We start from the raw sequence: 15792 nt of genomic DNA on the forward strand, positions 1-15792 counted from the left end.
GTTTTATTAGCTTTTAATTATAACAATATTACGTAGCCTATCCCGTTTTTAGTTTTCCACAAAGTAACTGTTAAAGTAACTTACAGTTACTTTTCTCAGAACTGTAACTGTAACTGGTTTATTTTCAGTAGTGTAAATTGTAGTTGTAACAGGGTTACATTTCCAATGGAGTATTTGTAACTGTATCTAAGTTACTTTTTAAAAGTAACTTTCCGGTCCCTGCTGCTTACAGTACAGCTCCCGCCAAGATAAACGTGAACACATAGCGCCCAACAAAATGTAACAGACTTGTTTTTCAGCCGATTTTACTCAAATTTTCGACTTTCTCTGCTTAAATTTTTCACGGTTTCTCAAAAAACGGTCGTATAAACGGAATGGATGCATCAGAGGGGGGTCGCATCAGCGGGATTCTACTGTAGCGTGTTACTGCGTTTCTCTTGCCCAGTGCTGTACTGCCGTAGCCAGCGCATATCTAAAAATAGATACCACTTCCTGTTGACCGCTGTCAGCGCTTGACAAGCCCCATTCCATGTCTCTTTCCCAGCAGGGTGCAGATAAAGGTTTTTGTGGCAACGTGTTTACGATTAGCTTTTTGCGAGTGTCTAGTGTGGTACGCAGTTAAGGCAAAGCTACCTGCTGGATTTCTCTTGATTTTGATTACTATCGGTTGACAATACACAGCGACCGACTGGATGCACGCCCGCCTCGACTCGTTTTAACTGCCGCAGCGATGTTTATTTTGACAGCTCAAGCAATTATCTTTTCCCGTGAGTTGATAGAAAAAGGTCGCTTCACCCAGCATAAAAAAAGGCTACGCCACTTATTCCCCACGCAGGAAACACACTGGCTGCCGTCTGTCTCCCCCGCATTTATCTTTCTTATAACATTCCATGTCTCACCTCTTGTGCGAGCAATAACGAAGCGACCACGCATTGGACCGTTTTATGCTTTGTTTGGTGACAGCAGTTTGATTTTATTCGGTATATTCCTTTTCATAGGACCCTTGCTATTAAAATACATTTATATTTAAGTTTGAAAGCTTGTAAATTCCTTGCCAGAGATGACTAAACTCGAACTTGGTGTGAAAAGTGACATATTTTGACCCCTCCCTCACCGCTTTAGTACCCCATTCATAATAGCCCAATTTTATGGGAGAAGGGAGGGTGAAGTGAGCATTTTCAAAGGGGAGCGAAGTTGGGGTGTTATAAGGGAGGACACTAGATGGTTTGTGTGTCTGGGAGGGATGAGCTAGCCTTGAAGAATGTTACCAAGGGGAGGGAGGGTGAGCTTATGTGTTATGCGTCATGATGCAGCTGCCGCCAGCCAGCCGGGCGAGCTTAGTGTGCGCCCACTCACGTTGCAGAACCTACAGCTGCCATATTTTTACAGGAAATGTCCCATTACTTTTTTGTTATTCTTACATGAACATTTTTGGAGGTATTAAAGCTGACACAAAAATACACTGTTTTTTTTAAATAAATAGATTTAAGGATCTTTTATTTCTTTTTTTTTTAATTTTTTTTTCTGATTTTTACATTATGGTCAAAATGTCCAATTTTTTGACGGTTCCCGAGAATGTATTCGTAAAATCGCTGCTTCGTTAAATCCGGGGTTCGCGAAATCAGGGTTCTAGTGTATTTAACTACGGCAAGCAGAAAACGTACATGTAAACTAACCAGTAAAAATAAACTGTGTTTTGACATATTTTCTTTAGAGTGGCCTGTTGGGCGACGGACTTGTCATGAAGGTTGAAGTGGATTTAAAGCAAAGCCGTCTAGCATTGTGAGTGACAGCATCCTGCCATTGTACGGCTGGTTTCTTAGCGAGTAGCGGTTTGGGAAAAAAAAAGGGAGGGGGGGGGGGTTCAAATGAACTGAAAATTTCGGAAAACATCTATTTTACGACCCCCCCTCTATTACGACCCTATTTCTGGGAACCGTGAGGGGTCGTTTCAGAGAGGTTTGACTGTATATATATTAAAAATAACTCTGTGATTTTAGGAAATTATCTCACTATTTCAATTGGGGTAATAGTTGCATTAGCCTAATTACTTCTATAAGAAAAAAACACCCTAACTGTTAATGGAGTGTCTGTACCTAAACAGAAAATCCAAAAAAATGTGCCACTTCCAATCCCTCTCCATATTCCTTAAGAATCATAAACAAAACTGCATTCGCAGACAGTACAAAACGCACATGTAGAGACTTTTCAAATCCGTTACGAACAAAAACTCCAATTTATAAGTCTTCTTGTAGGTAGCTTTGTATTACTTTGACATTTTGTATACTACTGTTTTAATAAACACTGTTACTAGTGAACATGCCTGAACACCATGAAGGAAGCAATTTTACTAGTGAACTACACAATTAAAAAAGTAGACAATGCAACAAGACCTATTTACATTGATCAACCATGAGTGTATATAACATAATCTATTGCAAAAACCAGTCACTCAACCAGCGATCACAGCCTTGTGGTGTGTACAAATTTTTTTTATATGAGAATTTATAAATCTCAGGTATGTAAAAAAGTGCATAGTATAAGAACCAGTGTGATAAAATCCCTCTTTTATGTCTTATTATAAAAAAAATTGTCTGGTCTAAGCATCAAAATGCAAACATAAATAACTTTGTATGGATTACAAATTACTGCAGTTTTTAACTATCTGCAGAATGTAAACACAAACAATCATTTAAGCAAAAAATTCAATCATAAATATATTGTCTTGATTGTTCATGCCCTTTCTTGGTATTTCAATACATGCTTTGTTTAGTGGGAAAAAGGTTAACTAAATGCATTATCATGTTTCAACTTTTTAATTCAAAACAACTTTAATTACAGCTCAATATATTACATTATTTAAAATAGGTCCTAAAACCCAAAAAAACAGCACTACTAACTTCCATTGCTTAGTAATTATCCACACAGGTACATTTTGTTACAAAAATTTACTTAAATACTTGGCTTTATTCAAAAATCTTCTTCCTTCAGTCTTCTTTTTCAGTCTTCAAGGAAGATCAACATAGGATCTATAACAAAAACACATTGATCCATGGAGGTGAGTTACTGTTCTTAAGTTATCTAGGCACACATGGATTACATTAAAAAGCATCATCTGGTAATTGCTCTCCCACATTTCAACTACCCCGAGTCCTGAAATCACAACAGTGGTCCATCCCCACTACTGCATCTCCTGCCATCACCATCACTGCCGCCATCACCACCGCCAACACTGCCTCCATATCACCACCGCCACTGCCATCACCACCGCCATAAAACCTGGACAAACCTCAAAGACAGCACATCACCCAACAAGGGCTTCAGGCCTGGACTGGACGAGGATTCTTTCCGCAGCATTCTTGTCCGACAATTCCGAGCTTCTTAACGGCTCCTACATAAGGAACTAAAAAAAATAGAAGTTTCAGTTGAGAAGACTTATTATTATTAAAGTAAAAATTGCCTAGATTTTAAGGAACTTACGCAGTATTATTTTTACATTTCTGAAAAAAAAAACTTCTAAAATATAGTCTTAAAATATTGATGAATCCATGCTTGAACCCAATTAAAATGGTACGATGATTATATTAGACGTAAATCTTTCCCATGCCGCTGTGTGTTCAGCTTATGTTTATGTTACACAGTCCCACAAGTCAGCAGCAGCTCTGGTGAGAAAGGCCAGAAGTTTTCAGCGCAAATTTACCTCGCACCTACCGAGCTTCTCTAGTACCAGGCAAAGTGGTGTAGTTCGCTGACATGCAATTAGTAAGTTAAATAACCTTTCTTGTTCAAAGAAAATATAAGTTTATGTTTCTTTAATCTTGCTATACAGTAGTATCTATGTTAAAAGGATAGGAAAGGACACATCATACACAAATTATGAGAATATATAACAATAATAGAAGATGAACAACTTGGCAGAATTCAATGGAGTTTGTTTTGTCAGATAAATATTTTTATTACAGAGACCTGAATGTACAGAAGCAGACATTAACATACTTGAATGGTTGGATAACTCATTATTTTGATTTACAGATTCTCTGCATGGGAAAAATGTATTTAATTAGTGCTCTGATCCTGGAACAGATGTTATTTCGAGGGACGGGTGTCTATAATTGTTGTAAGTAAAATTGTACTGGTAATTGTTTTTGCATTCTTTACACTATGAATTTCGAGGCCAGCCATTGCTTAAACCCTCATCTACTTATATAAATTCATCAACATAACGTTAATGCAAGATACATTACAAGTTTTACATGTATTTACTTAAATGTGTACACTATATGGAGTATATAACCCATGTTATGTCTTTTCAATCTAAATATTTATTGAATAAAAAAATCTGTTAATGAATAATTTCTTACTTTCTTAGAAACTCTAAAGATATATAGGGTACCAGTGACTTCACATTGTCGCCTACCTCAAGAGAATCCTTGGTAGGGACACCATTTGTTCTTATCTCCGTCGCAGGTTCTGCAGCTTCCTTTGATGGGGATACGCCATTGTACGCTTCAAATTATTTTAATGTAATTCTCATATGCCTTATTTTGAATTAAAGGACCTTGCCTGCACTACATAGACTGTGAAAAATAACTTGAACCGGAAATTTTATGAAAGTGTATTAGAGTTAAATAATTTTAGGTTATACATGTCCAATAACTTAAAGTCAAGCTGAGAACAACTAATAGGCCAGTAAAATAAGATTCAAAATCTAAAAACAAAAATTCAAAAAGTGTCGTAGCTTTTGAGCTATACACATTTTTTGAAAAGTTCAGGAATTTCCACACAACTTCAAATTATATGATGACATGTTAAAAAATTTTTGCTAGACAAAACTTATGTAACTGAATCAAACAACTAAAATTTAAGAAGTTCGGTAGGTTTTGAGTCATAGGCATTTTTTAAAAAGTTTTTAAATCTTCATCCTACACCAAATTATTAGATACTGTGACAAAAACATTTTGTTACACAATTATAAATAACAGTACTATTGATGATTCAAAATAAAATCAAAAACCATGGAAATGATTACCCTCTGTGTCACCACGACATATTTCCAGTTCAAGGATATTTTCTACAAACAGTTTGATGGCATGGCAATGGGCTTTTCTCTTTCACCATTTATGGCCAATATATTTACGGAAAACTTTGAGCAAGAAGCACTTAGCAAAAGTAATAGCCCTCCTAAAATCTGGCTCCGTTACGTAGACGACACCTTCACTGTCTGGCAACATGGACTTGAAACTTTGGAGGAATTTGTGAACCACCTTAACTCTCTGAGGCCATCAATAAAGTTCACCTATGAAAAAGAAACCAATGGTAGCATTCCTTTCCTGGATGTACTAGTCAGCAGAAAAAACAACAGTCTGGAAACCAAAGTATACAGGAAACCTACGCACACAGGCCAATACCTTAATTTTGCATCCAACCATCCCAAAACAAAAAAAAACTGGCATAATTCACACACTAACCAACCGAGCTGAGATTATTTGTTCTGATGAGAAATCTATTGTGGTTGAACACAATCATATAAAAAAGGAATTCATAGCCAATGGTTACCCTGCTAACACCATCAAACAGCATATGAAATCCAACAAAACACTCAAACCCACAGAAACCGATAAACCGGCAGGAACTCTAGTCATTCCGTATGTTCAAGGGCTTTCAGAAAAAATAAGACGCCTGGGAAACAAATATGGACTCAAAACAGCATTCCGTTCTAAATCTACTATTAAAAGCATTGTTACAAAGGTGAAACCAGCCACAGAAAAATTACAAACCCACAACTGTGTGTATCAGATCCCCTGTGAATGTGGCCACGTGTACATATGTGAAACTGGCAGAGCTCTATCCACCCGAATCAAAGAACACAAAAACAACTGCAAGAAGGGTGAAACCCTAAAATCCAGACTTGCTGAACATACATGGGAAAATAGCCACAAAATTCTCTGGGAAGACTCCACACCACTCATACAGGAACCCGATAAAATAAAAAGGAAAATCAAAGAATCAGCTTTCATTATTAGCAATAAAAATATTTTCAGCCAGCAGAGCATTGAATTAAAAAATATGTGGATCCCTTTGATTAAGAGAGAAACATCCCTGCGGCACAAAACAATAACCATAACCAATCCGCTTTAACTCCATGGTGCACAGCCAATGGGGAGTCAGCTTGTCTGCCATTGGCTGAGCAAGATGTAGTCCATTCTCTGACAAATACCCTCATTTTTCCAGGTGCGTCTCTGCCTGAGGACGGGAGCAGATAGCAGTTCCCGAAACGTTGCTTGTTTCTGTTTCAGAAAACTGTTGTGTTTGTTTCGTCTTTTCGTTTAGTCGTGTTTTTGTCTCGTTCCAACTATTGTGCTGAATTTTTTGGGTTCGGTATTTTTGTGCTGTCATCATTTGTGGGCGTTTTTTCGTTCTGTTAGTCCATTTTTCTTTGTTTTTCTTTGTTTGTTGACCCTATTCCTGTTGTGGAGTATTGTTTGGTGTTAATATCCTGACAACAGCAATTTTTTACTTCATTTGTGTTTTTTTGTATTTTTCTTCTACAGACATACATGTGCTTAGCAATGGCATATGTCCAAAAGCTTACATCAAATCAAAATCAAAAACCATTTACTTTATGGGAAAAAAAAATTGTTTGCACGACTTATGCAGCAACAATTTTTAATCATTGTAACTTAGACTATTCACATGAAAAAAAATTACTTTGCTAACTTGGCAAGTTATTTAATTTAATATGCCTCTTTAAATAACTTCCCAAGTTAGAAAAGTAATTTTTTTACATGTGAATAGTCAAAGTTACGATGATTAAAAATTGTTGCAACATTAAGTAGTGCAAAGAATTTTTTTTCCTCAAAAGTATAGCATGTTTGATTTTATTCTGCTTATTCTCAATAGTAGGGTTGTGTATGATTCCATAGCAAAAATTATTAGTCACAGTCTCTAATAATTTGGTGCAGGGTGAAGTTTAAAAACTTTTGAAAAAACACTTAATGCTAAAACTACAAAATGTTTTGAATTTTAGTTTTTCTGATTCAGATCTGTAATTTACAGGCCTATCAACTGTTAGGGTAGCTAGAATTTTTTCTCACTGATTCTAATAATTTGTGCAGGGTGAATATTTAAATACTTTCAAAAAAATATGCATAGCACTTTGAAACCAAAACCGTTTTTAAATTTTGGTTTTTTGATTAAAAACCATAATTTACTGGCCTATCAACTGTTCTCAGCTTAACGTTGAGTAATGGGACTTCTTGTATACAGATAAAACTAGAGTAGTGCGAATGTCAAATACAATATTGTTACGATTTACAGGGTTCGTAGAGGATAGCCCAATTGAAGATTTTTATCACTACACAGTTTTATTGATGGACACTACTTATGTCACTTACAAATAATCTTCTGAAATGGCAAAAAAATCAATTGCACTTAAAAATGTTTATTCACCAGTCACTCGTTTTCACACACCGCACACCTCGCTGGGCCGCACCTCTGGCGCAACTCTCGCCGCAGCACCCCTAGCAAACCTCCGTCGCCGTCGCACCTCCCTTCGTCGAGGACAGACTCGACGCTTCGCCCGAAACTCCGCCGCGCCCGCGACACTATCGCCCGGAACTGAATTCTCCGCCCTGGAACCTTCGTCCAGGGACTTCGCTGCTCTATCGCCCGGAAAATCCGCCGCGGGAAAACTCCCGACTCCACTGAACTCACTCCCTGCCCTGGAACCTTCGTCCAAGAACTTCGGCATTCTGCCGCACCCGCGGCACTATCGCCCCGGAAACTCCCGCCTGAACTCTCACTCCCTGAGGCCGGCATCCTCGTCTTATATATCAGCCTAGGCGCCTTCCAGAAATCACGAGCGCGGCCGGGGCCAGTCGCGTCATTCCGTGCCGACCCGACGGCAGAAATCTCTCGAAACACGTGTCGGCGGCTCGCGTAACTCCACAGCTGGCAGGTTTCGGATGTCAAACCAACAGCGCCGCGCGGGGAGCGGAGGGCTGGAGGGAGGGGAAGCGGCGACCCAGGTGCGCGCGGAACGTCCCATGTTGCGCGGCCACATGATGTCAGCCTGCTGTTCACCTGCACGTGTCGCGGCCTTGCTCACATTCGTAACAATATTTAAAAAATATCACAAATGCAGAAAAACAGTTATTGACTGCCTACATTGCATACCTTGAAATTTGTGATCAACATTACCCATTCATAATTTTAACAATACCAATATTAGCAATACATCACCACTTTTGTTTGTTTTCGCACCAATATGGCTTCAACGTATCATAAAGATACTAAACGGGTGATATTGCAACAAAAGAATTCCGTTAAAAACAGAAAGAAAAAACACAGACCAGTCAGAAACCGAAAACGAAACTTAAAGTTTAAAGTAAACACAAACTGTTTCAAAGGAACATGGTGTAACAGAAATAAGCTAGCAAATCATAAATATACCACTTCACTTGTGCATGCGCAATGAATCAATATGGCATGTTTCCAAACAAAGCATTTTATAGGCACAACAATAAACAGTTATTATTTAAAAAATTAACATTATTCCACAACAAAATTTAGTAATATGCTAATTAATAAAATTACCTGTATCAATTACAGTTACTGACTTTAACTACTCCCTACTTTAAAACAGGATTTTAAAAATGTTTATTTCCTACTGCATGCAGGAAACACCAGGTATGTTAGCTCACCTCAAACGGGACCACCACGCCCGTGGCCACGTGGACGACCACGACCACCGCGTCCACGAAAAAGACCAAGGGCACGGCCGCGTCCAAGGCCACCATCATCACCAGATGCCCACGGAATATGCACTTGTTCATGAAAATGAGCACCGAACACAGGGGGGTTGTCCAGGATGTGTGGCCACAGCGGAACAACTGGGTCGTTGACCGGTCCACCTGCAGCAGCCTGCGGTTGGCCGTCCACCTGTTGAGCGCCTGGACCACCCTGCGGTTGGCCTGCTGCCGGTTGAGCGCCTGGACCACCCTGCGGTTGGCCTGCTGCCGGTTGAGCGCCCGGGCCACCCTGCGGTTGACCGTCCACCTGTTGAGCGCCTGGACCACCCTGCGGTTGGCCCGCTGCCGGTTGAGCGCCTGGACCACCCTGCGGTTGGCCCGCCGCCGGTTGAGCGCCTGGACCACCCTGCGGTTGGCCCGCTGCCGGTTGAGCGCCTGGACCACCCTGCGGTTGGCCCGCCGCCGGTTGAGCGCCTGGACCACCCTGCGGTTGGCCCGCCGCCGGTTGAGCGCCTGCGCCACCCTGCGGTTGGCCCGCAGCCGGTTGAGCGCCTGGACCACCCTGCGGTTGGCCCGCCGCCGGTTGAGCGCCTGGACCACCCTGCGGTTGGCCCGCCGCCGGTTGAGCGCCTGGACCACCCTGCGGTTGGCCCGCCGCCGGTTGAGCGCCTGGACCACCCTGCGGTTGGCCCGCCGCCGGTTGAGCGCCTGCGCCAACCTGGGGTTGGCCCGCCGCCGGTTGAGCGCCTGGACCACCCTGCGGTTGGCCCGCCGCCGGTTGAGCACCTGGACCACCCTGCGGTTGGCCCGCTGCCGGTTGAGCGCCTGGACCACCCTGCGGTAGGCCCGCCGCCGGTTGAGCGCCTGGGCCACCCTGTGGTTGACCCTGCACCTGTTGAGCGCCCGGGCCATCCTGCGGTTGACCAGCAACCGGTTGAGCGCCCGGAGCATGACCTGGCTCTTGGACAACTTCCACATGTCCAGGGTTGATCAGTTGATCACCTTGTCTGTAAGAAACCCAGAAAATGCATTTAAATTCACAATAATTGTTAATGATATGAGGTAAAAAAATTTCCATTCACAAAGGTCCGTCTTTCCTAAAAATTTGAGTGAGAAAAATATACTTCAAAGTCATTATCAATGAAAACTTTGCAGTAGAATTTTGGTTACCTAGTGACTATAATGTAACAGGTGAATGTTAAAGAGTATAACTTTAAGGTAGTTAGCTGCATTTTAGTAACAGTCAAACGAAGGCAAAATTTCAGAAGATGAAAAATGAATAGGCTTTATACTGTAATAACTTGGTAATATCCCATTGGTTTGAGTAGAAATAATAAGTTCATAATAGTAAATGCAAAAACATGTTTGCCAATCATTTTAATTTACTTACTATAGAAAAAATAAAAGCCACAAAATCATCCAAAAAATTTAGGTTATGAATTATATTAAAATAATATATTTCTCCAAGGTTTTTATCTGGTAACATATTTTAACAATTGGGTTAATTCACAAACTTAACTAAAAATAATTCTAATATTATGTTTTTAAGATCTAACAATGTTGTTTTATCATCACAAAGCATAATTTTCTAAATGGATTCCATTATGTGAAAATATTACATGATTAACATGCAGCTATTTTCTTACATTTTTCTTGTAAGAAAACCTGACAGTGAAAGCAAGCCAAAGATACTAATGTGGGACAGCCTATAAAGAAAGAAGTAATTGTGAGGTAAAGTATAAAAAACAGTAATTGTAGGGTTAGAAACTTTTCTAGAAAAATTAATATAAAATCACAAAAAAAAATAGTTTAGGTGTTGACAATCTTTCTTAATCACGAAATGGAAAATCAACCCATTTCTAAATCCAACAATTTTTTTTTTCTACATTTTTCAAATCTCCAAACAACACACACTGATTCTCAAAGCAAGAGTGGAGAGATTGTGAGGGCATATTCAACTACTTGCAGCAGCAAATAATTTGTTAAAAAAAAAAAAAAAAAAAAAAAAAAACTAACCAAACAACAAGAAATAATATGCAGCAGTTAGATGGGTGTGTCCTTTGCACTCACTCTACATGTGCTTCAAGAAGCAGTTTTGAAATTAAAATGGGAAAAAGTTTCAGCATGAGTTTGAAAATGTGCTTTTGCTGTATAATTAAAAAAGAATCTGCATAATACAAAAACCATTGTTTTCAGAATTTATTCTACATTTTCAAAAAATTCCAATCAACAGAACACCACTTGGAACTAAAACACTAAACTAACAAAACCAATGACCTGAAGCACCATCACTGGCACATGATATTAAAATAACACAAAAAACACAAGTGTTCCAACTGTTGAAAACAATAAGTGAGCATAACCTAACCAACTCAGTTGCCAGCCACAGTAATACAAGTTCACAAACTAAATAAACTTCTTAGATGTCCAACAATGTACTTAACATATTATGTTACACCAAAATGTTCATGAACATAATTTATTTCTGCCCAATAATGTATTTTGATCACAGAAGTTGAAAAAAAATTAATTAATTAAAAAAAAAAGACATTTTGAGAAATACTTAATTGTCTTCATAATGTTATGTGGCATTCTGCTAGTGCAGAAATTGCAATTTATTATAGAAAACACAACTGTAAGTGGTTACAAATCTAATGCTAAACACAACTACTGAAAGAGAGACATTATCACATTGTTACGAGGTTGCTAGCCGGATTACTAGGGAACCCCTCCCCCAGAGCAAGTGTGACACAGGTACAAGGACCTTGTATTAGTAGCTGCTATAAACTAGTAAGAATAGCTGGGTAGGTTAAGTTAGGTACATTTGGACTTGAGTGATTTGTGATAATTGTGTCAATGTACGGTTAGGTTTGGATAACTGCATTAAAAACCTATAAAATAGTAACAATAGTTAAATTTTAAATTGATAATTCTCAACCAACTATTCAAAAGATTTTACAGTAATTTTAATGTAGCTAACCTAACTAACTGTTCCCATAATTTCACAGTATTTTAAATTAAGCTAACCTAACCTAACCCAACACCAACGATTCTCACAATATCTCAGTATTTTTTGTTCTATATAAAGACAAAAAACACACACATACACTAGGCGCAATATAACTCCGAGCTTGAGCTACGTCACACATGAGGAGTGTTGACTGCAACACGTGTGGGGGGTCGGGTGGATGAGGAGGGGGTATAAGCAGATACGGCGACCTTTCACAGCAGGTAGAGAAAAGCAGAAAACATTGACCACTTACCATTGACGTTCCAAGCACTACCTCAGTTCTTCAACGCCACTGACTGTTCCATCCGAAGAGTCTGATGTGTAAACGTCACTGCTGTCACTGTTTGCATCAGCTAACTGAACAATCACTTTATCAATTTCAATGTCAAAACGCACATCCTTATTACAGTATTCGTTCTCGAGTGTCTTGACGTGATTGCAAATCGGTATCCAATCTTCTGGACCCATTCGGTTCAATATCTCCTCGCAAAGTTTTTTTACATTTGCCAAATTGCAAGTAACATTTCTTGAAGCGACTTCTCCTTTAACTTTAGCCCATATGCTTTCTATCGGATTCAAATCCGGAATATAAGGGGGCAGACAAAGTAATGTGTGGCCACTATTTACCAATAGTCTGTCTGCCGAGTACTGCACTTGCGAAGGTTTGTGCTTCTTTATGAGGTTATACAAGTTTGGTTTGAGCATGTCCCTAGTAAAGGAAATATTCTCTTTACTTAACCACTGCTGCATTTCCGATTTTGTCGAGCTTGAAGTAGGCGTTTTATTTATTTTTACATTGTGATAGGGAGCATTATCTATCACAACAACACTGTTTGGTGGAAGATTTGGTATTAATTGTTCGGTGAGCCATTTTTCATAATTATCTTTATTCATGTTTTTGTGATAATCCCCTGTTGCCTGGTGCGACTTCCACATTGCAAGAGCACTTGGGATAAAACCTTTTTCGCCACCTGCGTGAATCATTACTAATCTTTGATCCTTCACGACAGGCACTAGTAAACCATTTGAGGACATGTCACTCCACATTTTATTTTTTACATGAGACGACAATATGTACAACTCATCCATGTATATAATTGTGTGTTCATCGTTTCTATATTGACGCATACTCTTGAGATATTCTATACGTTCTTGCCGAATATCTGATTTTTCTATTAAAAGTAAGCGCTGCGATTTGGATTTCTGCCACCTGAATCCTAGCTTCTTCAAAGTCGTCCTTAAGGTTGTATTGCTACCTTGGTAATTTATGTCATTCTTTAGTTTACGTCGTACAGTTTCAACAGTCAGCACACATTTTTCAAGTAAGTAAAAATTGTACACAGTACGTCGTACCACAGCTTCATCAAAGGTGTCAAGTCCGTGTTTTTATATGTTTTCTTTCGCTTCTTGTTGGGCGTCTCGAAAGATGTTCCTTCACCAGCTTCTTTCCACTTAGCCTCCCTTTTAATTGTTTGTACAGTCGTGTGAGACACACCCGTCGCCTTAGCTGTTCTCAGCTGTGCTTTCTCTAGTGAAATGGAGGGTTCCTGCAATTGCGCTTCATTTTCCATAAACTGCAGAACGTTATAGACGATTTCCTGCGCCTGCGAGTGCAGTTTTTTACTCTTAACTTTTGACAACACTGGAGGCATTTTATGTATAAAGTTGTACTTTACTGAAGTACTGCACTACATATGCAACACTGGCTCTGAACAAAAGTGATACACTACATGCACACAAACCTCAGATCCAAACTGTAAACGAAAACGTTCAGTAAGTACCACGGATGTGTTAACGAACGTATTCGTCGGATTTCACCGCAGGACTAAGTTTTTACTCTGTGCAGTAGCGTGTATCCCCTGTTATCAAGTTACGCATTATCGCTCGCCGCGCCACGTCTGCCTTCCCCAATGTCGTGACTCACATACACACAACGATTTTCTAACAATCACCCAGGCTCGGAGTTATGTTGCGTCTACTGTACATTCACACAGATACACGACTAACCTAACCACTCCTATAACAGTAAACTACTTGTCATATTACAGTATACCCTCTTGCCAGCATGCCAAAAGTAAAAAAAAAAAAATTATTTTTAAATATATATATTTTTTTTTTGTTCAGAAAATAGGCTTTCCTTTAGAATTACCTTCCATTTTCTTCATTAAGTTCTTTTTAATAATCTGAGCTTTTTGATCTACGACTGGTTATGAATGCAGATTAAATATTAGGGCTACCTTGTTTTATGATTTAAGTATCTGTGACTGTTGTGGTCAGCCTCATTTACAGTATGGGATGAAACAATAGCCACATATCACACACACCTATTTGCAGTAGCATTATCACTTCAATATGTATAGTTTTCAGTTGCTATTAAATTTTTTAATTGTTGCATCGTGTAAAGATTTTTAAAACATAAAATTATTTTTTTAAATCTTCATATGATTTTATTTAACAGTTTATCATATCTTTACAACATTCCCCCACAGTAAATGTTGGAACTCACAGCTTACAGGACCCAAGTGGGAAATTTAACTAAGAAAATTATTTTATTATCCAGGATAAATACCATTTATTTTGGAACTAGTGAATTTTACGATCCCATAACATTACTTAAAAACTAAAAATATCGCTAAATGTCACCAAAATAATAAGTTGAAAGTTAGAGCATTGTTATACACTATATGCTACTAAAAATATTAAAATGTAGCTCTAAAATACTACGTACTAAGAAATACGTATTAGGTATGCTAAAAAAAAGATTTCATAATTCGAATGCGCTTATCATTTAACAATTACGTCTCAGCAAAAATCTTATCTATAAAATGTTAATAACTTACCCCAAACGACTCATCTTTAGTATAATAAAAAATTTCATTAACCCGACAGTATTTAACAAACACGTCTCAGCAAAAATATTAACTATAAAAACATAAAATGTTAATAACTTACCCTATACGACTCATTTTAAGTATTAAATATTATTTCAATAACCCGATAAACTTTACCGACGCAAGCCACAGCGGTAATAACTTGGCGGTAAACCCCAATAAGATTTAATTTTTTTTATCCTCTTCTTTGTTGGCCTTCGGCGTTAGCCAACAGCCATGGTTCAAAGCCGTGTACCTACTATAATATTAATAAGGTATAAACATGAAGGTTAACGGAATGGATGCCTAGTCTTCTCGGTAGAGGCCTATCTACCACATGATTTGAAGGCTATGGAAGAGAGGAGTATTAGGATGGGATTAGAAACCGGCCACCACGGAATATTTACTAAACATGGGCTATAGTAGAATATTATTATGTATAATGAAATCCACTAATATCTTGCATACTTCTTATGTATGTACGTACGTATAACATCGAAGGGTACAACAAGGGGAACAGAAAACCTAATTTCATCCATTCTTGTATCATCTGTTGTCTACCTACATATTGAGAACATTCGAGTAGTATATGTTTCACGTCGCCTAACTCCATGCTCCACAAGCACAACCATCTGTGTCAAGAATTCCCAGTTTGTAAAGATGAGCTGGTGAAGTATTATGGTCTGTGCGAAGACGAAAAGAGAGTACAGCCCGATTGCGATGTGAGGAATGGGGGTAATGGGATATGACATTAAATGAGGTGTCATGTAATTCATGATCAATAAGATTAAAGGAGTGTAGCAGAAACAAAATGCACACGATTACGTAGATTTTTTTTTGAAGGCCCACGGATCTAAGAATACGGCCATTATCGAAATGCGTCGTAAGCAATCTCTATAACATTAAGGTAACAATCAAATTGACGCCAGCCGCCGGTGCTTCCTTTGGTTTGCACAGGCCATTACGTTCCAACAACACTAACATGTAAGTGCAACGAACACGCCCGAGCGTGATATCCGCCGTGTGAGTTAAAGTGCGCCGCGACGAACACCAAGTCGACTACAGCGCCTGGTTGGGTGTGGCAATGCGCTATTGTGTAATTAAATAAGTAATTCTTCTTTTAAAAACCAAAATAATAACTATTAAAAGATACTGAAATGAT

General features: G+C 38.8%; 1 protein-coding gene across 1 annotated transcript; it reads right to left on the reverse strand.

Moving 5' to 3' along the window:
* Positions 1-2807: 2807 nt before the first annotated feature.
* On the reverse strand, positions 2808-14799 carry LOC134528827 (uncharacterized). Its single transcript, XM_063362492.1, has 3 exons — positions 14713-14799; positions 8703-9757; positions 2808-3029 (listed from the first exon to the last, which is right to left on the reverse strand). The coding sequence occupies exons 2-3, from the start codon at positions 9726-9728 to the stop codon at positions 3018-3020; spliced, it is 1038 nt and encodes a 345-aa protein (XP_063218562.1). The 5' UTR covers positions 9729-9757; positions 14713-14799; the 3' UTR covers positions 2808-3017.
* Positions 14800-15792: the final 993 nt, after the last annotated feature.

The sequence above is a fragment of the Bacillus rossius genome, chromosome 2 (genome assembly GCF_032445375.1).
Source record: "Bacillus rossius redtenbacheri isolate Brsri chromosome 2, Brsri_v3, whole genome shotgun sequence".
NCBI classification, from domain to species: domain Eukaryota; kingdom Metazoa; phylum Arthropoda; class Insecta; order Phasmatodea; family Bacillidae; genus Bacillus; species Bacillus rossius.

Excerpts from the sequence above, each read along its gene's own strand:
- LOC134528827 (XM_063362492.1), bottom strand. The coding sequence starts at position 9,728 with ATGTGGAAGTTGTCCAAGAGCCAGGTCATGCTCCGGGCGCTCAACCGG.